The following is a 24,268-nucleotide window of genomic DNA, read 5'->3' on the forward strand; positions in this document are numbered from 1 at the left end:
CGTCCATTCCTATATTCACCGGGAGGCTATGATGTCCCTCGCCACCGCCTTTCTGGCTGCTACCGCCATTGTAGCCCTCTTTCTTACCCCAGGCACCACAGGCATACCAAAAGCTAAACAAATTCCACGACTATGACACTACCGTCAAAGGGCGCTTGTACGCGCAGAAAGGGTGTATTGAACCTATCCTCAGAGGAGATTTCACCCTTACAGGAGACTCTTTGGACAACATAACCACATGCTTTTATACCTGCAAGCTATGCACATGCCCCTTGATACCATCTGACTTTTAGTAACGTCTTGAACAGATGTTGTAAGGGGCGAGGTCACCGACAACATAGTAGACTCCCCGGGGTTTGAATGGGTTGCTAAAAGTATGGGGCTTACGGAGCTGGACACGAGTTGTAATAGTACGCACTTTGAGCCTCGTTTGTTGCTTGCGAGGGCGTTGATAGCTAATCCGCGCCAGGGACGATTTATGTCAACCCCTTCTGCAATGCGGTGCGTGAAGAGATGGATTTCCATAGGGTGACCCAAGAAGACGAGGGCGAGTGCTTGGAATTTTCGAGTGGGGCTGTGACAGGATCGATCAAGACGGTCTGCTCTGGATCTAACGGGACTGGTCCTACAGAAGAATAACAGAGGCAACACCTGAGACGGATACGCCTCGAATCGAAATAATCTCGGGGGGCATGGTTAGAGAGAAAGCATTCTGTGACATTAGTAACGCAGGAGAACATCCGTAAGTTATTCCGTACTTTGACCACACCGGGCAAATATAAATCCAAGTCATACCAAGATAAGTGCAGTGCAGAGCACTCGTGTATTGGAGCTTTGCTACTTGCTCATCGCACAATCTACCATACCCACGGGACCATCTTCCACCTTTGAGCCACCTTTTCCTCGCCGAATTGGTCAACATACCACGCTTTAGTGCCGTGGGCAGTGACGCCGAGATTAACGGCAACGAATACTGCCCCAGTCGCAACAGTCCAATTCACTAGTCGCCCCTCGGGCGCCGCAAGAAGAGCCAGACAGATATATATCAAGGTCTCAAGCGTGTAATGGGGGCAAATGGCGTTCGGAAACAGCGGATGGGAGGGAAGACTGTACGAGTGCTTCGTTGCGCGAAGAGACGATAGGTAGGCGTGGTAGCTGTGCTGGCCGACATGGGCGGCGAGAAGGATGGGGAGAACGAGGGGCAGTATGAGCGATGAGAACGCTGGTTGGGGGTGCGACGAAGGGGAGGGGGCGCGGATGGCCTGGACCCCTTCAATCCAGATGCTGATGTTCACTGCCAGGTAGAAGAGGTGGCCGAGGATGTAGTGGCCTATCCACATGGTGCTCATCGAATTTGAGGCCGACACCAAACACTCAAGCAGGCGACGAACTCCCTGTAGCAGCATCAATGCCCAGACCATGTAGATCTGCGGGAGAGTCATGGTAGGAGAGTCTTCGGGGACGAAGGTGGCTAGGAGCTCGAAACCAGGCCCACGTGTCCAGATCTGATGCGCCCAAAACAGGGAGCTCAGAATGGAGAGGATATAGAAATGCGCGAAGTAGAGGTGCGGGACACGGTAGGTCGTCAAATGGTCGAGCACACGGGCGAGGACGGTGGGCGCATTTCTGGGCGCTGGGGAACGGGCAGAACGAGAGCCATAGGCAAGAAAGCGATCGCTAAGCGCAGGCACGGCGCTGATGAGCAGTATCTGGGCGCAGTGCAGCTGGATTAGCAGAGAAGCGGGCAAGAGGCCATCGGCACGCTGCTACAGAGGAGAAGGCTGGAGATACCAGAGCGGCGGCGGCCAGGTAGAAGGCACGCAGCAGCAGCACGGGATCCAGCAGCGCGGCGAGGGGCCCATCCAGGTCCATGGGCAGGTCGCTTCAGCCACCGGGTCTCCGGGTGGATTGGTTTGCTGGCAATCGCGGAATGGCGATGCTATTCATGGTGTTGGGATGGCGTTTCCACGGGTCTGAAGGGCCCCTTGGGCTCCCACGCGCGCCAAGCGGAGGCAGTAAGCCGCTTTGGATCGATCTGGCGATGCAGAAAGGCCCCAACATCCAATCTCGCCCTCACCCTTTCACCTCCACCACGATCTCGACGGCCTCGCCCGCCACCCTGCCATCGCCCCGATTACCTTCAGTTCGCAATGAGGCAGGAGCCGTCCCATCCTGTCTCCCATAATGCCCAGGAGCGCACACCCAGCGTCCACGTCGCCCGCCCCTAAGCCCTCGCTACCCTCGCCTGCGGAAGAGCAGCCCGCTGCCGCTGCCAGAGACTCGCCGCCCGTGTCCGCCCCGAGCCACGACGACGATGCCCAGAATGAGTCGGAGGCCGAGACGGTGGTGCTGTCTGACGCCGGCATCAAGACCGAGGACGATGTCGAAGATGTAGTTGTGCGCCCGGCTGCGAGCTCTACGTCGAAGGAAACCAACGGCGCCAAGCACGGCCGCGAGCATGACGGCAAGATGTCTGCTCCCGCGTCGCCCAGCAGCCGCACTACCTCGCGGCCAGAGCAACATAGGAGCCCTGTCGAGCCGCCTGAGTCACCCTCTCACACGCCGTCGTCCCCGTTGCGCCCCGTCACCACACGAGGCAGAAGCCTGTCTGCGCTTGAGTCCCGCAAGCGCAAGCTGCGCGAAGACTCCAGTCCCAAGGCCGCCGAGCCAGCACGCCAGAAGCCGAAGATCGACGGCCTCGCGCGCGAAACCTCCGGCCATCGCAACCAGGACCCCTCGCCTGCGCCGTCTGGCACCCACCCGCACAAACGGTCCGCGTCTACGCAGTCTGTCTTGCAAGGTGTGCAAGGCCGCAGGAGGCGCGATCTGTCCTCCATCGTCCTGCCGTCCATGGAGCGCAAGACGTGGTCTGAGTCGAGCTCCGAGACGTCCTCCTCCCCACGACCCGTCCTGACGCCTAATATCCCTCCTCACGCACGTGTCAAGCGATCGTCGCATCGCGCCCTGACGTCCCCGGCGCGCGCAATGATGCCTAAGAAAAACGTAGATCGTTTTGGCGCAACCAGACTGGCTAGGGAATGCGAAAAGGGCGACCTCGAAGCGGTACAAGCAGCCTTCAACGCGGCCCCAGAGGAGCTGAACCAGGAGGACTTTGCCGGAATTGCGCCTCTCCAGAAGGCATCACTCAACGGACATTCCGAGATTGTGGAGTTCCTGCTCGACCAAGGCTGCCGTACCGATTGCGAATCGAACGACCGAGACACGCCTCTGATTGACGCTGTAGAGAATGGCCATTTGGAGGTAGTGAAGCTATTGCTCGGGAAAGCCAAAGTCAATCCCCACCACCAAAACAAAAAGGGCCAACGCGCTATTGACGTACTGAACGACGACGAAGACGATATGAAGGAGATTGAAAAAGAGCTAAAGCAAGCTATGCGCCGCGAAACCAACACACTGGAGGACGAAGATAACGCTACCGGCGCAAGTGAGCAGAGAACAACATCACGACTATTGTACAATGAGTTCAACACCGAGACCCTCATCGAAAAAGCTGGTGAAGGCGACATACTGGCAGTAGGGGAATTGCTGAATAGCAATATCAAGCCCAACATTGCTTGCGGGGTTGCGGCTGCTCGTGGAGGTCATTATGACATCTTGAGCATTCTCTTAGCCAGTGGGCTGAAAGCGGACCCAGATCCTTCCAAGCACAGCGAGACTCCTATGCTCGTTACCATTGGGAGAGGCCATCTCAAAATCATCAAACTGATACTAGAGCAGGATTCTTTCGATCCTACGAAACGCAACCGTGAAGGCCGGACTTACTTTGAGTTATCCGAGGAAAGAGAAGGGCCTAAATGGGAGCAGGAGAGGGATCTCTTGAAGGCGGCGTACGACAGGCACCGTGTTGAACACAAGAGCCCGAAACGCAATAGGAAGGAAGCACAAAACGCTGCCCCAGCCCGCCCGAAGAGAAAGTCATCGCCCCAACGCGAGCGCTCCTCTTCGCCACGACACGAGACTAAAAGGACTCAACACACCAAGTCCTTCACAGCCCCACAGAAAACGAGAGGACGGCTCATATCGGGCCGCCAATTGTCCAATCAACGAGATGCCAAGAAACGACGAAGACAGGTGGTCGACGATGAGACGGCGTCGTCTTCAGAAATCGACGAAAGCCCGGAGCCTCAAAGGAAACCCGTAGCGAAGCGAAGGTCTTACAGTGAAGACCAGGAGCAAAAGCCACCAAAGAGGGCCATCAAGTCTCGGGTAGAGAACCGGGAGTCGAAGAGACGTGCCAGTGGAGCTCATTCAGGAGACAGCGAAGAAGAGGAACATCGAAAGCCCATCAAGAAGCCACTTAACAAGCCACGCCCTGGCGAACGGGAGAGGTCGCGTGATGTCAAACCAACTCCGGATGCGGAGTCCCCCGATGACAGGAAGGCTATCAAGAAGATGCTCGCCAAGGCCCGCACCATTGAAAGAGAAAAGAGCAGGGAGTCGAAGGTCACCGTTGAAGACAAGTCCGGAGACGACGCCAAAGCTAAGAAAGCGCCGGTTCCAGCTACCGAATCTAAGAAAGCGTCAGCTCCACCAGAGAAGGCTACAACGCCAGAGTCAGTCCTTCAATCCCGCCGTGAAGATGCTGAGCGACGAGCCGCGGAGGCCAAACGCAAAGCTGCCGAAGAAGAAGCCGCGCGGAAAGCGGAAGAAGAGGCGGCACGTAAAGCTGAAGAGGAAGCGATAGCACGCAAAGCTGCAGAGGCGGAGGCTGAAGCCAAGAGGATAGCGGATGAAGCCGCACGTATCGCTGCGGAAAACGAAGCAAAGAGATTGGCAGAAGAAAAGGCTAAAGAGGTTGCACGCTTGCAACGCCTATCAAAGCTCCCTAGGGTGTTAAAACGTGCCGCTGAATTGGGCTCAAATCGCCCCTTGCATTTCTCTGGAGATGAGATGGGAATCTCGGCCGGGTTCTTGCCGCTTTACAAAGTTGCATTGCAGGACATTGACTCCAGTGTCCAAACAGATGATCCATGGATGATGTCCTTTCAAGCGGCTGGAATTCTCGGGCTCCCAGAACTTGATCTGGCCTACATGGACCCACCTTACTCGGAATGGTCGCGCAAAGAGGTCACTCCACAGCAAAGAGAGCTGTTTCTGCGGAAATATGACATAGCGAAACTTGCCCAGGATTTCCGATTCCCCATGGAGGGCGAGGAAGAGTTTGACTATGAGAAAATTCAGCGAAGTATCAATGATACCAAGCAGCAGTTTCTCAATATGGAAGGCTTGTACTGGATACCCCTTGAGAGTTTTGCGATGGTCGCCAGGGAGATTCCTGCTCTGAAAGATTTGATGGGGAATATCTGTAGTTCAAAGGCTTGGCCAGCGCACATCAAGGAGGAGTCCAGGTCTCCCGGGTTTGTCAAAAAGCCAAGTTTTATGGACGTCCTTAGGGAACAGGAGCCACGTACCAACGGGGTGGAAAAGGGCTGAGCATGAGAATCAACCCCGAAACGATTCAACTTATCACTGAGTGGCAACTTGGGGCATGCCTTCGCTGCCTACGCTCGCCTTTGGGGGCTGATATAACCGCTGAAATGCCTCAACGGCCACGCCACCTAACCTGCCTACGAAAGAGGTTGGGCTGGGGCTGTACGGGGCATGACCTCTGGAGGTCACACTGCTGAGGCGGGGTGAAGGAAGAAGACTCCGGCGTGTAAATAGCCGCTCGAATTGTAGCTCGTGCGCACTAGTCTGCCACGACGTAAAAGTTTTTCGAAGTATGATAAACTCGGAAGACATGTACAATGATGAAAACGTCAAACTATCCAGAATGGGCTTTAGAGTGCTGACGATCGGCTTGGTCACTATATTAGAGCACTAGAAGCAATGCCAATGTGAAACGAAATCTTGGAGGCGACCTCAATAGTAGCGGACCAGTCAGACAAAATCTATCCAATTGACGCTCTTGAGCCTTTCACACCTCAATTGGATGTCTGGTAATACTTTCATGCAGCCTAAGCAATGACAGGGCATGCCAATAATTAGTGAAAAGCCACTGACGATTGCGACGCGTTCTTCAGCTTTTCCGCATCCAGATCCGTTATAATGCCCGGAAGCACCTGATCAGTGGCGAGAACCTGAAACTATGAGCATGATGCAGGACTTATAATTCGGTCTCTTTTAGCTTTTTCCAGACTCGGACTTCTTGGTAATCCGTTGGAAGCGCTCTAAGCAGTGGCACAGGCTCAAGGCTCGGCGCATGATGCGGGCGCGTCCGCCGCTATGCCCCATCGAGTGTCAGGCTGTGAAATAACGAGCCTGTCCAGCTGGAGCAGTGTGGCTAAGGCGACGAGGCGTTGAAAGTGTTTGCACAGCCACCGGCTCCCTGGTACTCAAGTCGTCTGTGTATATCACTGGGCGCATCCCGCGTTGCCTTACAATCGTACAAGACGCCTTTCCAACGCCTTACACCCCCTTGGCTGCCATTTTCCTTTTTTCATATGCTTTCCCGCATGCATAAGCCGCTAGTCCCAGCAACAAGGCAGATCTCGACGTGATGTTCGGTCTTAAGCCATCCAAGGCTGCGCCATCCATCTGGTCATTCGACTCGGGCTACATTAGCTCCGAGCCGGTACTCGACGAATCTCTTGCTGTCGAAGTTGACCAGGTAAACACGCTTCCGAAACTTTCATCTCAACCTAGCCTCTAAAAGAGTCCATCTGAGCTTCTATAGGACCAGACTGCTGCCGTCGAACACTCCACTACAAATTTCCCCTTCATTGAGGACTCCAATGGCGACTTCAAGTCACCAAACTTCTGGAATGTGCATGTTGTAAGTCAATTCTTGCAACCTTTGTTTGATGCATCTAATCTTTTCGTCAAGGGCGGCGAGCACGTGCGGCTTCAACGAGACCAACAAGTAGCACCCCTTGTCACCAAAGTCAACGTCTTCACGTCCAAGGACTGCTCTCGTACCAATAGTATCTTCCTGAATCATGGACAGAGCCTCGACGAAAGCCGGACTTGCGTGGCGTGCGAATTGTGGGCAATCGCTAACCCGGGCGAGGGTATTCTCTGTGAGAAATGTAGCCCACCGGTACCAACATGTGAAGACGCGAGAACAGAGCTCGCAATTCCAACGTCGACAAAATTTCACGACTATACGAGTTCTTCTCTAGAAAGCCAATCGCCAAATCAAAAACCCTCAACGCCATTCGCGGAGATTTGCCAAAGCACTGGCGCGAACAGACTTCTAACTTCCCTACCAACGCCAGACCAGTCATTGGGGAGGGTTCAGAAAGACCAGCGATGTTCAGCATGCGAACTGTCCGCTCTGATGAGCCCCAAACAGCCTACGAAATGTGCAAGCTGTATAGAGATGGAAGTAAATTCGCGCCCCAGGGAATCAAAGCCATGCAAGGTTACGAGGTCCAGAGCTCGCCGGGGATTCAAGCTTCCCTTAAGCGCCTTGACGAAGCTTCAAGGTTGGCTAGATGCGAATCAGCACGACCCTTACCCGAGCGCTGAAACCAAGAAGCAACTGGCTCAGCAATGCGGCATCACAGAGAAACAGGTCACGACTTGGTTCACTAACGCAAGAGCTCGCCAATTGAACCCTATGGAGACATGGCTGTCAAGTAACTCTGAGGATGACGCCTCATCGGAGAGCGAAGGATACGAGTCATACACCCAGGGCCGCCGTTTCACGACCCTCGCAAATAACAGAAGTGGTGGCAACCATTCACGACCTGCGCAACCAAGCAAGATCGACACGTCCCACCCTCGTGCTGAATCAGTATCCGAATCAAGCGCTTTCTCCCCTCATAGCTCCACCAGAGGACCATCTCGGCGAGGCAAAAAGAAGAACTACCGAAAGCAAAATACGACGACAAACATACCTGAAAACACAGCCTCAACACCCTCACAAGCACCACGGCATCCCCCCAGTGTAGAGAATTGGCAGTGTACGTTCTGCCAGAAGACACTTACCCCCAAGTCGTGGCGGCGACACGAGGAAACTCAGCATCTGCCACGTTCCAGATGGACCTGCATGCTCCACGGGCCCCGTCTAAGTTTCTCTCGTGGTAGTACTTCGAGTTGCTGTGCGTTCTGTATGCAGAAAGATCCCACGGAGGAGCATGTCCACTCGTCTCACCGGATTGGAGTATGCGCCGCACGGTCACTTCAAGATCGGACGTACTACAGACCAGATCACCTGAGGCAGCACGTCAAGAACTTCCACAATTCGACACTATTCGACATTACTGCTGCAAAGTGGAAGAGCTCCGCAGAAGAATCACAGAACGATGGCTGGGATTGTGGTTTCTGTCATTTGCACTTATCAGACTGGAACTCCCGCGAGGTTCACATCGCGGGCCATTTCCGAGATGGCAAGACCATGAAGGACTGGAATTCAACAGCCACCGTTGATCACACAGAGTCGCTTCCGACCTTGCAAGCAGTTGAACCGCGCAGGCCTTCTGTACCGACGCCTATGGAGGAACACTTTTCTGGTGTTACAATATCATCACCGGCAAACATCCCGTTTACACCTGCAATGCCTGCGATGTCTACAATACCAAACGAAACCTTAGACGGGTTTCTTTTCAGGACTTCTGGTAGCAGGCTAGACAACAATGCGGCGGACATTCCAATGGACGGCTTCCCAGGTACCTTTGGCGACTTGAGCCAGTGGCCGGAATTGTCAAATGCAGTCCTCCCTCCAGTTCCGGACGATAGTATGATGTATGACTATAACGACTTTGTGACGGAAGACCCACCTTGGAACGGGATGTAGAATCGATGCAGGTCGCTGTTCACTTTTCAGTTTACGGGCGTTGTAGGCAAGGCGTTTCTTCCATGTTTTTGGATACTGACCATGGGCAAATCAGAAGGCACAAGGCGTAACTCTTTGGTTTTAGTTTATCTAGAACGCCACGGTGTTATGTTTCCATACTGTCATAGATTTCTATCACTGCGGACCACGGTCGCCTTGAACCCAACCATTATAGAAACTGATCCATGCGTCAAAGTAGAGTCAAGTTCAAGACAGAACGTACTTCTTGCACTAAGTCGCTAGAGAATACGCAGCACTAGGAACAGAATATACAATCTCAGACCTGTAACACAAGCCTGCTTGCAGGTTTCTGATATCTCTTCTGGTGCTCGATCAAACCATTGTGCACGGTCCAGGTCCAAGAAGATATCCCGCTTCTGTCTGCTCTCCCTCCCCGACACCTTCTGGAGAACTTCCTGATAAACCCACCCCACACAGCCAACAGAGCAACATTTACACCAAACATGGCTCAAAATGGCTTCCTCTCCCCCGCCTCGGCCTCAAATGCGAAAGACCCGCTTCGTCTGCATCTCGGACACGCACAACCAAACACCTAAGCTCCCGCGCGGAGACGTGCTGATCCACGCGGGCGACCTCACCAACCAAGGCAGCCTGAGCGAGCTGCAAAAGACCGTCGCATGGCTCGAGAAAGCCGATTTCGAGGCCAAGATCATCATTGCAGGTACAGCCCCCGCCCACCTCGAAGCTCCAAAACCCATCCGCCTAACACACACCTACCCACAGGAAACCACGACATCACCCTCGACGCCCCCTTCTACGACGCCCACGGCACCTCCTGGCGCTTCCCCTCGCCCCAAGACCCCGCCGCTTGCCTCGGCCTTCTCACCACCAACGCCTCCCCCTCCCTCACCTACCTCCAGCACCAGCCCGCTTCGATCCGCCTGCGCGCGCCCACGGGCCCGCACACACGCTTCACCGTCTTCGGCAGCCCGTACTCGCCCACGCTCGGCCAATGGGCTTTTCAATATGCCGACGCCACCGCCGCTGAGCTCTGGGCCGCGATCCCCACCGACGCGGATGTGGTGGTCACGCACACGCCGCCGCGGAACCACTGCGATGCTGCCGGCGCGGGCCGTTCGCACGGGTGCGAGGCGCTGCGCCGGCGGCTGGGGCGCGTGCGGCCGCGGTTGGTGGTTTGCGGGCATATACATGAGGGGCGGGGCGCGGAGCGGGTGCGGTGGGCTGGCGACGACGATGGGGAGGACGGGTGGTTGGAGGAGGGGTGTGAGGTGTGGGAGGATGCGGGTGCTGGAAGCAAGAGGCAGTCGCTGGTTGATTTGACGGGGAGGGGGGAGGGGAAGGGGAAGGGGAAGGGCTGGAGGGGGTTAGGGGACGACGGCGCGGAGACACGTCACGGTATGGGAAGCCTTGGATTGGGAGGGCGGTCCAAAGGTGGGGGCGAGGCTGGTGGTGTTGGTGTAAGGCGGGAAGAAGGGGAGGAGAGGGGGAGGGAGACTTGTGTGGTTAATGCTGCGTTTATGGCGGCGGGCTATGGAGAGGGACCGAAGCGGTTTAACAAGCCGATCGTGGTTGATATGGATCTCCCGATTTGGACGGACGGTGACGATGGCGAGGGCTAGGTTCATACGGATGCAGATAGTAGAGAGAGGGCAGCTGTTCGCGCGGCATGATCTCACGATACATGGGCGGTGCTACTTGTCACTGCCACAGGCTCTGGACGGCGTGCGGAATGACGCTCTGGCGGCGGCCAGGCAATCAGGCCCTCACACGTTCGGCCTTTGGTGTTGCACCGCCAGAGACTCAGGTCCCCGCACGACGCTGCACCCCTGATCCTGCCACTTTCAGTCGATGGATGCTTGATTGGCCATGTGAATGGACGGCGGGCCGGGACGACACGACGAGTGCCTTGGGCTAGCAATGGGGTGCCGCGCCAATCGCCCGTGGAAAGCAGGGCGATCGGTCGACGCCTCAACGGCGCGGCGAGGCAGAGAGCGATGCCTTCGGATGCTCTTCGAGGGTTGCCTCACATCACACTCTTAGAGGGGCTGCCTCACGTCACGCCCCGTGGGATGGAGGGCACAGAGAGGTCGACAGCGCCGTCGGCAAGGCAGGGCGTCACACCACAAGCAACGCCATGACTGCGTCGTGGGGATGCTCGAGGCTAGCCCGAGGGGCCCTTGGGGCAGACGATGGTGTTGATGGGCCAATGGAAAATATCGCATCAGCTGGCCCTGCTTCCAGCAGCTGCTTCGACGCAGAGCGCAGAGCGCAGAGCGCAGCGTCGGCCGAGCAGCACGAGAGCGATTCCAATTGCTTGCAAATGACTGTGAGGCCGTGACAATGGACTGCCGCCCTGCCGCCCTGAAGGTCGCCAGAGGCATGCTTGACGAGAGGCACGCTTGATAATGGACGGGCTCGGCACCGCATGTCGACGAGGCCCCGAGACTGCGGCCTGCTGCTCTCTCCGGGTTGGCCATGGGCGTGAGGCCTCGCAGCCCGCAGCAGCAAATCGCGAGAGCCGCCGTGCCCGACGTGCAGGAGGTCTCTCCCGCTGAGGCCAGCGCTTAGAAACTTTGCTCCAATGGTCGAGTCAGCCGTTCTGCAGCCAGTGGCCGCTCAACACCACGCCGGCGTGCTCCAGCTTGACATCGCAGTGCCCAGCCGCTCGAGCCCCCGAGGCCAATGGCGCCGTCGACGGCCGTGGCGAGGTGACGACGAGGCAGCGGCGCGCATCGCGGGCAACTGTGCCGAGAACGAGCAACGAGGCGCGAGGCGGGCTCTCTGGCCGTGCAAGCAGCAGCCCTGGCCTGTCGCGGTGTGTGTATATGAGGCCGCTGTCTGCAGTGTCGCTGGGTCTGCAAAGCTTGGTGGAGCGTGGTGCTTGGTCGTGACACTGAAACCGCCATCGGCCCGCATCTCACCGCTTGCCAGCCCATCGCTCTGTGCTGCTGTATCATTTGCACTGCCTCCCCGCGCACTCTCTTCACGGACGCCGGACACGTTGCATACAGCATTCCATACGTTCCATCCGCTCCATCGCGCTTCTCGGGCCTTCGATTCCCTTCAACGCCCGTCGCAGCACCATCCCTGATTCCTCGGCCGCTGGATCGCCGGGCTTGTGCCTTCCTCACCCCCAGGCTGATGTAATCCTGTGCGCCGCATCTCTCTCACCACCGCTTCACCACTCACGTCACGGGTCGCTCCTACATAACACCCGCCTCCTTCGACCCTCCAGCGCCTCTTCCTCCTCAAACACCGTCCATCGACACACCCAAACCACACCCGCATTATCAAATATCTCGCCTGCCCGTCGCTGGCCAACCTCCGCCGCCTGCTCGCTGTCGTCGCCGTCCAAACTGCATGTCCGCCGCTGTACCCAGGCCCAGCTCGACCGCCTAAACCATGGACTCTGACCTTCCCCCCGATCCATATGCCGCCCTCGGCGTGCCCAAGAACGCAGAGGCGGCCACCATCAAATCCACATACCGCAAGCTCGTCCTGAAGTGCCACCCGGACAAGGTCACCGACGAGTCGCTCAAGCTGCAGAAGCAGGACGAGTTCCACAAGATCCAGAGCGCCTACGAGCTTATTGGGGACGAGGACAAGCGCGCCGTCTACGACGCCCAGGTCCGCCTCGCCGAGCTGCGCAAAGAGAAGCTCGAACGCACCGGCGGCGGCACACCCTCGCGCTCTGCCAGCTACGACTACCGATCTCCAGCGTCCGCCGCCGCCTATGGAGGAAACCACTCCACACCGCGCTACGAGGAGCGGAGACCGAGCCGCGTTTACGATGACGACAAATACTTCGACGACCGGTCGTCGTCGAGGAAGTACGACGGATACGAAGCATACACCAAGCGGCCTGCGCCACGCTCCTCGCGCACCGAGCGAGAGCCCATCAGAGTGTCTAGGACGAGCGAAAAAGTCAAGTCCGACCACAAGAAGACCAAGGATCGGGACGAGCGACGGGACCGCACCGCCAAGTTTGCCTATGCTGAAGACGATGAGTCGCCCGATGACAGGACCCGCTACGAGCGAGAATACAAGAAACGCAGCGAAGAGGCACGCCTTCGCGAGAAGCAGGAAGCTGAGCACGAGAGAGCCAGAAAAGAGGCTGCTGAGGCCCGACGAAAGGCCGACGAAGAACGCCGCAATGTTGAGGAGGCGGCTGCGAGGTCTACTCGCCGAAGCTCTTCTCGCGACCGTGATGACCGCTTCGCCGATGAGCGTCACCGAAAGCTGAGTGACATGGAAGATAAGGCCAAGAACTACATCTCGACGTCGAGAAACGCCGAGTCACGGCCGCAGGCCAGCCGAACGAGCTCGTCTCGGGATGCGAGCGACTACTACGATATCAGGCCCCGACGACCAGATGCACCGCGACGGTCGTCTGCTGCTCGTCCTCGGGATCGGGATACGGCGCAACCTGTTTCTTCGGGTCGGGATGGCCACCGCAAGGTCTGGGCTTTCCCGGAGATTGTTGAATGGGACGACGATGATAATAGTAGGAGGCCTCCTTCCTTCAAGCAGTCGAGCTCGTCGCCCGCAGACATCAAGACGGTCCCACGCGCGACGCCGCAACGTGCACACACCATGGAATCGAGCAACGACCGTCGTCGTTCCGAAATCTCGCCCAGCCCCGTGTTCCGTCGGTCGGAAACGATGCCGTCGGTTCAGTCATCGACTCGCAGAAAGGAGTCGACACCAACTCGCCCATCTACACTGCGCAACGAAAACACATTACCTACTGGATCTAGAAACTCCAGTCCCGAGACCGCCGCCTACCCCTCTATCCCTTCAGCGCAACCATCCGCCTCGACCAAGAAGTATTACATCGCATCCCCAGGAGGTGGCGTTACACTGGCTCCGGAGGACTTCGGTATCCCAGGTGGACATCGCACTGTTCTCCGCGAGCCTGAAGCTCGCCGTCGCCGATCCCCATCTCCCTTAACCACTTCCCGCACGGTGCCCGCCTCAAATTCCTCATCGCGCTACCCATCAGGGGCAGCAGCAGCGCCTAGAGTTGTTCCAATCCGCATTCCTCATCCGCCGCTTGGTCGCTCTGCAACGATGAGTACGAGCCCTGAACGTCGACCAAGCCTAGACACAGCGCGTGGCCCTTCATTGTATGGCGAACTCGACTCAGATTATCTCCGTCGCGAGCGAGCCGCCCGCAAAACAAGCTTCCCCCCTGACCAGATCAACTGGGCCAAGAAATATGGACCAGAGGATGTCGGGTATAGCAGCAGAGGTCGCGAGAAGGAGAGAGACTACCAAACCAAGCCTGGACTCAGGCGGACCGAGACCTACGCCTACTAGCATCCTCAGTTGCGTATCAAATCCTAAATCGGACTGTATATCGATGAGCTCTGACATAATGGTCGACATACTGGGCCACCTCACGAGGTCTTACCAGATGGGCCAATGTTTCTGAGCTTCCAGGCAGATTCTTATCACTGCACACCATGTTTAATTTTGGGTGTATCCACCCAGTCTTCTACCCTTCCCCCCCCAATACCTACCTGTTTTTGCTGTTCTATTCTTGCGATACGTCACTACGAAACCCAGACAATTCGAGTCTGTTCATGGCTCTTGTCTACACGACCGTCAATTATGCACGACGGTGCAGTGCTTTCTAGTCACCTTTTCCCACCCCCCTAAATGTATATTGCTCCTTCGACTACCCTTTCCCCCCTTACACCTTGCGGTCACCTACAACTTCCCTTTTGTCAATCAATCAACCAATGGAACTGGCGTTTTTTTTCACTAAGACTTGGACCTGGACGGATGAATCGGGTGTCGCAGGTGTGCCATAGCACCTCCACTATCAATCCCCAAGTCTTACGTGTGTTTTTTTACGATATGAGAATTACTCTTTTTTTTCTTGTTTGCATGACTCTGACATCAATTACGACGACCCACGCTCGTTTTACACATAAGCTCTGTCTTTCGCTTCTTGCATATGTTGTTTTTGCTTTTGGCTTGTATTACGATGCTCATGAACTGCTTTGAGCTTCCTCGGCAGGGATGGGGGGGAAAGCTGGGTTTTTTCACGGGGTTTGGGCTGGGTTTGGGATTGGGAGGGTGGGTGGGGGGGGAGGGTCTATATTATCTTGGCTTTGGTACTTGCGGAGGCTTTGTTCGAGAGGCTTCTGTCCTGAATTGCATCATGATTTTTACTTTTCTCATTTATGACTTTGTGTGTGCATGTGTGTGTGTGTGTACTTGTGATATTGAAAAAAAAAAAAATTCCGGAAACAGCCTAGTTACCTACATTAACCAAAAGGCGCGTCAGAGAGAGAGAGCCCGCCCTACGCAGCCATCAAAAAACATCCCAAGTCACTTAGTACAGAACAGCACAGCACAGCACAGCACAGTTCTCCTCGCGTATAAAAACCAGGTATAATATCCATTGCAAATAAGATACCTAGCTAGATAGTTAGATAGATAGATGAACCCACCACCACCACTCGACTCCACTCCGGCTCAATTCCGAAAAAACCACCCCGGATACTACTTTGCAGCCCCTCCCCCCCCCCCCCCAAAAAAAAAAAAAAAAAAAAAAAACAACCATTTGCACATTTCGTGCCCCCATCACACGCATATTCCGTTCCAATGGCCTCGTTGCAAACCCCTCCCCCCCGTATTACTCCAAAAAGACTCCCGAAAGGCCGACACATACAAAAAGCTGCTCGCGATAACGTGCGCGGGAAGCTGTGAGACGCAAATAACAAAGGAAAGAAACAGGCACGACCCGAATAGCCGAGGCCGAGTGGTGTGAAAGGCCCCCCCCCCCGGGGGGGGGGGGGAGAGGCGTCACGGAGATCTGAGACGGGCGTTTGGTTGGCGGCGACCATCCTTCGTGACTGGGTTTGACATAGGAAAAGCCAGGCAAAAATCAAGAGAGACTTGTATAGAGAGAAAGAGAGAGAGAGAGTAGACACTATGGTGTTTGGCGTTCAAGAAACGAGCTCCAATGCCGATAGAGTGCGGAGTGCGTAGCGCCTTGGTGTCGTTGCTACTTAGAGACGAATTCGAAAACGCCACCAAGGGAATGTGAAGAAGGAAGGTAGAGAGCGTGTGGTTGGGTGACGTGGTGTGCCCGGGTACAAGAGAAAGGAGTTGGGGTGGGAGAGCGTTGTGTGGCTCAGTGGCCGCTCTGGCCACTGTGCAGGCACTGGGTCGTGGTGCCGCCGCTGCTTGAATGCCCCATGTTTCCCGGACGCGGCGGTTTGACAGGACTGATCATCGTGCATGTCCGTTGCTGGCTTGCATTATCCCGGTGGTGCTGCTGCTCTCTCGCTATCGGCCGAACGTCTGGGTCGGTTCGTAAGCCATAGGCAATATGGTAAGCCACGATAGGGTCGAGTTGTCAGTATTTCGGAGAGTGCGAGGTACGGTTCGACGCATCCGGGAATACTGAATGCGTGGGACCATCCTCATAGCCAGAAACCACCTCTCGAGGCGGTGAGTCACCCTGAACTTTGGCTCAACTCAACTGGCATTGCGGATGGAAGATCAAGTCTCCCTTGACGTAACCCAAACAGCGGGAAGAGGCTATAAGTCTGCTCATAGGACGTCGAAGATACTGCGCACGATAGGACTCACACCTTTGTGCGCTGGGCTCCTTGGATCGTCGTCGACTGGTTTGGGTGCAAGCCAGTGGGCATCCGCAGTAGCATTCAATCCTTCAATGTGATCCTGACCAGCTCTGATCGTTTCGATGGACGATGCCGGGCTAGTATCTTCTCCCGGACTAGCAAGGTCGATATGGAATGGGTTCCTTGTGAACTCGGTCGCTCTTGGCGACATCAATGCGTCCATATCGTCAACAGCATGTGCGAGATTGGGTGATCGTGGTGGCAGCAGGGTCTTTATCTCCGTTTGTAGCTTGTGAAGGCGTCGTTGTTCTTGCAGATTTGGAGACGAGTAACGTGTTCTGAGGGTGTTTGGCTTTGATGGAGTCGCCAGATGTGTTGACAGCTGAGGTGGTACAGCTGTAGGTGCATCTTGCACCGCTTCGGCCGTCTTCGATTGGGGCGGGGGAACTTCTTCAGAAGAACTCAAGCTATCAATTCTGATGGGAGGCTTGGCCAATTTGAAGCTCGGAGGCGGGCTCAATTTGACAAATGAGGGCTTGAAGCTAGCCGAGCCATTCAATGAAGCAAACCCATTCTCACTTTCGGGCTGGCTGAGATGGGCTGGAGGATGGATCGGGTGGTGCTGTCTAAACGGAAGGCTTCCATCTGGGTTTGACTTTCGCTCGATGCCTTCGAAAGGGTTTAAAGAGAATTCAAACGTGCGAGGAGACGTTAAACCGAACGAGTCATTGTCCTCGATCTGGGGTTTGAGAGGTGTCATGTGGAATTCGGCTGACCTTGGAGACGTCACGTCGAGGTTTCTCGGCTCGTCTTCAAAGGTGCTGCGCGGAAATTCGGCAGTCCTGGGTGAGACTAGATCTGCAGGTGGGTTTGACATTTGGTTTGGTGATTGTCCGAATTGTGGCAATGTCGGAGGTGCTCCAAAAGTAAAACTAGTTGCTTTTGGTGACGTTAAGCCATACGTATCGTCGAAGTCATCATGCTTGAAAGGAGTCATATGGAATTCAGATGACCGTGGGGACAGAGCTGACGCGTCAGGAGAAGCCCAAGCAGGCTTCGAGTCCTCAGAGGAGTTGGAAGATTGATTTTTCAAAATCAAAGATTCACCGGCGGTTGAGGTTGGCCGTATCTCTGATGCCTGGTGGGGTATTTCGAAACCTGTGGCGCGAGGAGAGAACAGACCAAATGACCCATCGAAGTCGTCTTGCTTTAGGGGGGTCATGTGAAACTCGGCGGACCTTGGGGATGTTATTGACGCTTCTTGGAGAGACTCCTGTTGCATGGGAGATGTCTGGAATGTCGTCGTTCGGGGTGACGTCAAGCCAAATGAATCATAATCAGGAGCTTGTTGTAGCGGAATCATGTGAAACTCAGTCGACCTTGGTGAAAAAGCTGACGCCTGCTGAGGGATCTCGAACGAGGTTGCGCGAGGAGAAAGTAGTCCAGATAATGCATCAAGATCATCATCCTGTTTCTGGAGAGTCAACCGACGAGAGAAATTGGGGACCGGAGGGGCCTTCAACTCGGCATCATGTGCTACGAGGTTTCTCTCTTCGCTGAGTCGTGGAGGCTGCATGGTATTTGCTTCCTTATTGACAGCAACTACTGGTACTATGTGGCCTGTTGGATCAACGTAGGGAGTGGCGGTCGTGACAGGCGCATGTCCAGGAGGAACGTCGAAATTCGTCTGGGTCTGGCTGGAGGCCCATGACCGGCGATAACCAGGAGAGAAAAAGCCCCCCGAAGGTGCAGTCATGGGGCCTGGAGAGACATCGGCCATATTCCCTGTGCTTGCTCGTTGCATCAAGGAGTCATTTTCAGGAGGTAATGGGGCAGTTCGGGGAGTCTTCGACCCGGTGGGCGATGAATCCATTTCGAAAGTAAGCGGCCGAGAATTAGCGGAAGGTAGCCCTGCTGATTTCCTCGGCATATTCTGTCGTAAGAGTCCGTTCCTAAACTCTTGTAACTGCATGATCAAGTTCATGTTCGGACCTATCCATCTACTCCGCTTTTTGACAGCATCATAAGCCTCTTGGACGCTGATGCCTGGGTTTTTGTACAGCCCGTAGGCGACGATGAGACTAGCTGAACGGCTGACACCACACTGACAGTGGACAAGGACCCGCTTGCCTTGCTGGACACGGTCGTCGATAACTTGAACCAGTCTGTAGAGATCAGGAACGATGTCAGTGTTGTGTTCCCACGGGATGTGAATGTATTCCGGAGCTTTCAGAGCTGGGTTCGCTACTGATGCTGTAGGATGCTCTGAAATTGGTGTAGCCTTTGGGGTGGTCGGGGAGCTGTCTTGAGTATCCGTGCGGTCCACCCCCGTGGACGTGGGCATTAAGGCAGAACCAACGCTCGGTGTTGGTTGGCTCTTGGTCGGCTTGCCATCCCGTCTTCTAGCCTCCAGGTCCTCTAACGAGTCCTCGCCGACAGCAGTTGTAGCGAAGGGATTCTTGACTTCGCTAGCGACATTGAAAATTACGTCGTAATTCAACGCTTGCTCTGCAGTGGGTTCAAAATACAAAAACACCCCTGATTCGTAGATGCAAATTGGCCCATTCGGGTAAGCCGCTGGCTTCTCCTCACGGGACTGCGGTATATCAAAATTTGGCTCCTGGTCCTCCTCTTCCACTTCTATGGGCACTTCGGCAAAGCCATGCGAATTGGTTATTTTTAGAGGTCGGAGAGAAGGAAAGTGCATCCCTCCAGAGGGAGCTACGCTGGGCGAACACAAGGGAAGTGAAGGAGAAGACTGGAAATGGCGCAGCGCAGGCCGATTGAACGACGGGGTGGATGGAATGAGCAGGCGCATGGGTTTATTGTCGTGTCCTGGAGTCTGAATGGTGAGGCCCAAGTTGCTTGGTCGTCTCTTTGGTGGCGTTGGTGGCTTGACAAACAAAGGCGAAGCTGGCTCTGAAGGTGCGGCCTCCTGTTTGGCAACAATTGGCAGAGACGCTGTGGAGGCTGCCCGTCCCGTGTTCAGCAGGCTCGATGTTTTGACGGCCAGATTCTTCAGGTTCCGGGGCTTTTTAGCAGGCGTTGTGGGCCGCTGCAGCTCAAAAAAGGAGGCCTGTTGCGTGGGCTCTAGCGTGGGTGCTTCCATGCGTCGCGATCTAAAGTCTGCCACGAACGATGAAGGGAGCATTTTGGCATGCGGAGACTCGGGCGACGTCGCTGGTGACGGCTCGGTCATGGAGGACGAGTCCATGGTGGAAATAGTGGTGGTAGGCGACGAGTCGGACGACTCTGACGCCGATGTCGAAGTGCTGTCCCGGTGCTGATGGAAGACAGAGAAGGGCGCGTTCGAGCCCTGGTGAATGGCAATATTCCCGCTGGATGCAGGCCGCGCTACGAGGTCGCCATGGGAGGCAGTGGCGTTGCGCTCTGTATAATCCCGGATCCCGGTGTCGTTTGCTTCCTCGCCAAAAACCGACATGAACGACGGCATTGGCACATGAGGTCTCGAAGTCGTCTGAACGGGCATGCTTGGGTTGAAGACTCTGGGGGGCCGTCCGGGCGGTCCCAGGCCGCGGGATCGTGGTCGTCGGTCTACGGTCTCCTGTCTACACGATGCCCGACGTGGGGAAGGAGGATGGGACGAGAATGGAGCGGCGTTGTGGTCTGGCTTTTTGGCTCGAAAGTATGAATTAGACGGCAGGTCCGGAGTAAAGGACCTTTTGAGAGTTGGACTGTCAGCCTTTTGGAGCATTGTGGTGGTCGCCATAGTGGGCGGCGAAATGCATTGGGGCGTGTGAGAAGACGAAGGGCAAGAGGATGGGAGTGAGTTTGGTGGGAGCAGCTGGCAGCAACGTGGACGAGCGGCGACTGCAATTACGCTCGAAACATACAGGGCAGCAGAGGGGTAGGAGTATGGCGCAGGAAAGAAGTGAATGAGTGGAGAGTTGGAGCGCGGGTAGAGAGAACAGCGATACGCACCGGACTGCCAATGAAGAGTGCAGAAGTTGAAACGAGATGCCAGATCTCGACTAAGCGCCAAAGGAGTGACTGAGAGGCGGCTCGAGCAGCGCGAGGTGCGTAGGTATTTGGGTTGTTGGCGACGGCGCACTCGATGGAACAAGAGCCGCAAAAGTGGCCAGCAGAAGAGCGTGCTGCGAACAGGCTTGGACGACCAGCCAGGGGAGTGTGCGAGGAGAGAGAGAGTCGTCCAAGCGGCGATGTCGGTGGGAGGGATTGAGGAGGAGGTTCAGGTGATGTTGAACTGAATGGTGAACGGGCAGGTGTGGACCAGCGTCTGGCAAAGAGGCACGGACGGCCAACGCCTCCAACCAATGCTCCAGCTGCTGTCGAACCGCTGCCCTAGTCCCGTTTTGTTTGCGATACGCCCGAGGTCTTTTTTTAGAAGAGGCCTGGCTCGGCGGGAATTTTCCTCGCAGCCTTCAACTGCAGGCGACACTAGACTGTTCCATTCAACAACACACATCGTGTGTGTCTGTCTCGGCACTTGCACTCTGTTCGCATCATAGAATCTATGTCTTCGGGTAGTAAAGACACTGCGAGTGCTTGCTCCACTCGTCCACACTTCACAAGACGCGGCCGCCCTGCCGTGCTGTGCTACACCCCCGACGCCGTTCCTCATTTCTTACTGGTATAAATATAGCCGCCGAGGTGGAGACTGCCCGGCCTACAGCGAATCAGCGAGTGCGAAGGCGATGAAGATCCCGGCGAAGGGACAGATTCAGTGTGAAGGCCGTGCACCAACGCTTCAAGGCGCCCTCCTTCATGACTTCCAATGTTTGCCTCCTGCAACTGTGAAAGTCATAGGAAATATTTACAGAGAGCATCTTCTATCACTTCTCTATGTTCCATCAAATTATTGATAGTATTGGGTGGCAATACATGGAGCGAATGAGCAGTGACAGAGTTCATACATCACGTGACCGATTAATCCCTGACCCACCGGTGCTTGAGACCACGAACACGGACACGCAGTGGACCCAAGCACCTTAACCAAGCATCCAAGTCCAACTGCACTCTAAAAGAATGGTCTGAAGATCTGTTATATGCAGCTCTATCAGGGGCACATGTCCCGACAAATAGGCTACCCAATCCAACCACCTCGAGTAATCGGCGATGCCTGTCTACGAAATATATCTTCCGCATCAGTGCGGTCACGAACTGCTCAAAATCGCCGTCGACCAAGTTGCCACATCTTTGGCCTCCCAGAGTCTTGAAATCAAAGCTTGTGCTTACTTTGGCCACGAAGCTGTCAGCTTTCGATTCACGGTGAGAGTGAAACCATTACCGTGGTAATGATGCCTGGATCTGACAACACCGGTAACTGGAAGCTGTCGCGAGGTACTGTTCATGGCTAGCTACGAACACTGAAGTCGACAGACTGAAATAGTAGGGTGTGGCATGTGCAGACTTCGACTGTGCACCGTTGTTTAAAGTGTCCCAACGTATTTGAGGAAATCTGGGTGGTATGTAAGGTTTAGCACGTCATAAATCAGTCTGACATCTGAGCCACTCTGTTCACACGGAGCGTTTACATTTGTTCGATAGTGCGTGAGTTGCCCCAGCACATTAAGGAAGTCCGAACGGGATGTAAATATCTTCGCGCTCCAAATTCGATTTACCGTGTATCCGGAGTGTTTATACCTGTACAATGCTGCGTGAGGCGGCCCAGCCCGTCGAAAGAAATCACAATGAAATGTAAAGATCTTCAAGGTCCAGATCGAACATGTAAACCTAAGGTAATTCCACATGCACTTGACTGCATGAGGTGTCCCAGTGCATCTGGAAAATCCGAACAAGATGTCAAGTTTTGTGTCGTCCAGATCGAACGTGCTAGAGACTTAGGGTGATTTCACCCATGACGCTGCATGAGGCTCTCCAGCGTATTCAATTCCAAGTAAATCAAACCTGAATATGAAGAACATCCATTTACAGGTACTTCTCCATCATCTCTTTCATCTGGTCTGTGTTCAAGGCGTTGACGGTATTGCCCTCATGTCCGGTCATAGTCTCGGCCATACACAAGGCATTCAAGATCGTCTCCTCGACCGCATCAGCCGTGTTCTCGAATATCGAGTTGATTGTCTGATCTAAGACAGAAGTTAGTTAAGGAGGGGGTTGATTTAAAGTGTTGTGTATGCTTACCGTCAACATACTCGATTGGCAGAGTTGAAGGAGTCCAAGGATCTACTTTCCGCTCCTGTGTCGTAACAGTCTGCACCGGAATCTCATTCGCAGTCGAGAAAGCCAGGAAGATGTCCCCAGATGGATTGTGTCCACAGCCCCCAGCTCTCGCCAACCCAATCGTCGCTCTCTTTGCCACACGCTGCAGCTGGGTAGGATGCAGCGGTGCATCTGTCGCTATCACCACAATGATACTCCCATCCTTTTTGTCCTTCGCTTCTGTCAACTTGATCAGCAGCTTAGCTTGCGCCAGGAGCTTAGGATCATCCGGATTTGCTCTCATAATCTTCTCCTGGTCCTCTAATATCAGTCTTCCAAGCGGCGCTCCCTTGATTCGAAAGTCCCGCATGGCACCGTAATTCGCTTGCACGAGTGCTCCGACCGTGTAATCTTTCTTCACTCCTGGAATCACACGGCTGGAACATCCCGTCCCTCCCTTGAAGTAATGGCAGAGCATACCTGTCCCGCCTCCCGTGTTCCCTTCCGGCACGCTATCCGCATTTGCCTGATCCATTCCTTGAACAATATGCTCTGGCTTTACCGAGAATTTGGCGATATCGTTCATGTATCCATCAAACGTCTCGCCGACTACGGGCAACAGGAACCAATCTACACTCCCCTTCTCATCCCCGTACTCGCGGATTGCCCACTCGTAGATTCCTTGATAAGCAGCGCCCACGGCGAACGAGTTGGTCAGGATGATAGGGGAGTGTAGTAATCCCGTCTCCTCGATCCAATGACTCCCGGTCATCTCCCCGGAGCCGTTGAAGCGGAAGAGACCAGCGAAGCATGCCTGATGGAACCAGTCTTTCCGGGGTAAGATCGTAGTGACGCCGGTATTGATGGAGCCGGGGGCTGCAGCGGGATGCGAGTGGATGGATTGAGTATGGACAAGGACGCCAGGGACGTCGGTGAGGGAGTTCTTAGGGCCTGAAGCGAAGCGGCCGAGATTCACGGTAGGGAGAAGGTCGCGGATGCGGCCGCGAGGAGTGTCTGCAGCAGTGGAAGAGGACGTTGCTGCCATTTTGCTTAAGCGGAATTGAGATAGACTGATATTGGAGAGGAGTCGATATAGATTGATGTTGGAGAAGAACTGATAGAGACCGAATGTGAAAATTTGATGAAGGGAAGGTTATTATACTACAGTTTCATAGTTCCTAAGGCATTGTCAGGCCTCGCTTGTTAGGTGATCTTTCCAGTAGCGTGAATATGGGAGTCACCGCGTTTATGCGGTCAGGTATATGTCTAAGCCTGAATAGACAGTTGTTAAGGAATTCACCACATCATGAGGCTCGCTTGTGGAGAGATCGAGTGAGATAGCGGGGTTATCAGTGGGGCTTGTGTGATGTCCTACGGACAAGATGACTCCCCGTAGTGCCAAGTCAAGCGGTCGAAGATGTATCCTTCTTGGAACCAATGCATAAAACCAAATGCAGTGCATAGAGCGTCGATGCATGCTCAGATATTCTATGAAGACGCGTATGCCGCGTCCACATCCGCGACCTCGGGCTTTCTGTACACCGCCCTGAAGCTTGCCTCTTTATAGCTAGACAAGTGCCGTAGTGGAGGCGAATCGTAGAGCCGTCCCACCCCTCCACCCGCCCGAGTCAAAGCTCCGAGGAGCTTTAAAGCTACGAGCTGCCCGCGTATTGAAGCTCCTTGATATCCCCGTCTCCCGTCTTGGTTCGTGTCAGTTCTTACAGCCGTGACGAAGCCAGTC

The 24,268-nt window shown here is 55.0% G+C and overlaps 9 protein-coding genes across 9 annotated transcripts; 5 read left to right on the forward strand and 4 right to left on the reverse strand.

Annotated features, from left to right (window-relative positions):
• Positions 1 to 692: 692 nt before the first annotated feature.
• Positions 693 to 1,939, reverse strand: BDZ99DRAFT_511210 (uncharacterized protein). Its single transcript, XM_033724528.1, has 2 exons — positions 1,792 to 1,939; positions 693 to 1,709 (listed from the first exon to the last, which is right to left on the reverse strand). The coding sequence occupies exons 1-2, from the start codon at positions 1,870 to 1,872 to the stop codon at positions 858 to 860; spliced, it is 933 nt and encodes a 310-aa protein (XP_033572095.1). The 5' UTR covers positions 1,873 to 1,939; the 3' UTR covers positions 693 to 857.
• A 329-nt stretch (positions 1,940 to 2,268) lies between these two features.
• On the forward strand, positions 2,269 to 5,316 carry BDZ99DRAFT_363880 (uncharacterized protein; the record flags this gene model as incomplete). The annotated part of the gene is made up of 1 exon (XM_033714718.1): positions 2,269 to 5,316. A coding segment is annotated over one exon (3,048 nt), but the record flags the coding sequence as incomplete, so codon positions are not given.
• Positions 5,317 to 6,520: 1,204 nt separating this feature from the next.
• On the forward strand, positions 6,521 to 8,761 carry BDZ99DRAFT_524850 (uncharacterized protein; the record flags this gene model as incomplete). The annotated part of the gene is made up of 3 exons (XM_033725943.1): positions 6,521 to 6,631; positions 6,698 to 6,796; positions 6,848 to 8,761. The coding sequence occupies 3 exons, from the start codon at positions 6,521 to 6,523 to the stop codon at positions 8,759 to 8,761; spliced, it is 2,124 nt and encodes a 707-aa protein (XP_033572097.1).
• A 283-nt stretch (positions 8,762 to 9,044) lies between these two features.
• On the forward strand, positions 9,045 to 10,528 carry BDZ99DRAFT_113733 (Metallo-dependent phosphatase). The gene is made up of 2 exons (XM_033712450.1): positions 9,045 to 9,482; positions 9,545 to 10,528. Exons 1-2 carry the CDS (start codon positions 9,275 to 9,277, stop codon positions 10,399 to 10,401), a joined length of 1,065 nt encoding a protein of 354 aa, XP_033572098.1. The 5' UTR covers positions 9,045 to 9,274; the 3' UTR covers positions 10,402 to 10,528.
• A 1,656-nt stretch (positions 10,529 to 12,184) lies between these two features.
• On the forward strand, positions 12,185 to 12,403 carry BDZ99DRAFT_396636 (heat shock protein DnaJ; the record flags this gene model as incomplete). Its single annotated transcript, XM_033716001.1, has 1 exon — positions 12,185 to 12,403. A coding segment is annotated over one exon (219 nt), but the record flags the coding sequence as incomplete, so codon positions are not given.
• A 1,869-nt stretch (positions 12,404 to 14,272) lies between these two features.
• Positions 14,273 to 14,857, forward strand: BDZ99DRAFT_113751 (uncharacterized protein). Its single transcript, XM_033712451.1, has one exon. The coding sequence runs from the start codon at positions 14,444 to 14,446 to the stop codon at positions 14,792 to 14,794; it is 351 nt and encodes a 116-aa protein (XP_033572100.1). The 5' UTR covers positions 14,273 to 14,443; the 3' UTR covers positions 14,795 to 14,857.
• Positions 14,858 to 16,004: 1,147 nt separating this feature from the next.
• BDZ99DRAFT_466786 (uncharacterized protein) lies at positions 16,005 to 17,724 on the reverse strand. Its single transcript, XM_033720865.1, has one exon. The coding sequence runs from the start codon at positions 17,663 to 17,665 to the stop codon at positions 16,352 to 16,354; it is 1,314 nt and encodes a 437-aa protein (XP_033572101.1). The 5' UTR covers positions 17,666 to 17,724; the 3' UTR covers positions 16,005 to 16,351.
• Positions 17,725 to 18,319: 595 nt separating this feature from the next.
• BDZ99DRAFT_396422 (DSPc-domain-containing protein) lies at positions 18,320 to 19,090 on the reverse strand (the record flags this gene model as incomplete). Its single annotated transcript, XM_033715991.1, has 2 exons — positions 18,320 to 18,646; positions 18,821 to 19,090. Coding segments are annotated over 2 exons (597 nt in total), but the record flags the coding sequence as incomplete, so codon positions are not given.
• Positions 19,091 to 21,899: 2,809 nt separating this feature from the next.
• BDZ99DRAFT_466791 (peptidase family T4 protein) lies at positions 21,900 to 23,762 on the reverse strand. Its single transcript, XM_033720866.1, has 2 exons — positions 22,510 to 23,762; positions 21,900 to 22,454 (listed from the first exon to the last, which is right to left on the reverse strand). Exons 1-2 carry the CDS (start codon positions 23,570 to 23,572, stop codon positions 22,294 to 22,296), a joined length of 1,224 nt encoding a protein of 407 aa, XP_033572103.1. The 5' UTR covers positions 23,573 to 23,762; the 3' UTR covers positions 21,900 to 22,293.
• Between the last annotated feature and the right edge of the window lie 506 nt (positions 23,763 to 24,268).

This window comes from Mytilinidion resinicola (assembly GCF_010093595.1).
Source record: "Mytilinidion resinicola strain CBS 304.34 unplaced genomic scaffold BDZ99scaffold_19, whole genome shotgun sequence".
NCBI lineage: Eukaryota > Fungi > Ascomycota > Dothideomycetes > Mytilinidiales > Mytilinidiaceae > Mytilinidion > Mytilinidion resinicola.

Excerpts from the sequence above, each read along its gene's own strand:
- BDZ99DRAFT_511210 (XM_033724528.1), bottom strand. The coding sequence starts at position 1,872 with ATGGACCTGGATGGGCCCCTCGCCGCGCTGCTGGATCCCGTGCTGCTG. Across the intron at positions 1,710-1,791 it reads ACCTGGCCGCCGCCGCTCTG|ATACTGCTCATCAGCGCCGT; the intron begins GTATCTCCAGCC and ends CACTGCGCCCAG.
- BDZ99DRAFT_113733 (XM_033712450.1), top strand. The coding sequence starts at position 9,275 with ATGGCTTCCTCTCCCCCGCCTCGGCCTCAAATGCGAAAGACCCGCTTC. Across the intron at positions 9,483-9,544 it reads GGCCAAGATCATCATTGCAG|GAAACCACGACATCACCCTC; the intron begins GTACAGCCCCCG and ends ACCTACCCACAG.
- BDZ99DRAFT_113751 (XM_033712451.1), top strand. The coding sequence starts at position 14,444 with ATGTATATTGCTCCTTCGACTACCCTTTCCCCCCTTACACCTTGCGGT.
- BDZ99DRAFT_466786 (XM_033720865.1), bottom strand. The coding sequence starts at position 17,665 with ATGCAACAGGAGTCTCTCCAAGAAGCGTCAATAACATCCCCAAGGTCC.
- BDZ99DRAFT_466791 (XM_033720866.1), bottom strand. The coding sequence starts at position 23,572 with ATGGCAGCAACGTCCTCTTCCACTGCTGCAGACACTCCTCGCGGCCGC. Across the intron at positions 22,455-22,509 it reads GCCAATCGAGTATGTTGACG|ATCAGACAATCAACTCGATA; the intron begins GTAAGCATACAC and ends CTTCTGTCTTAG.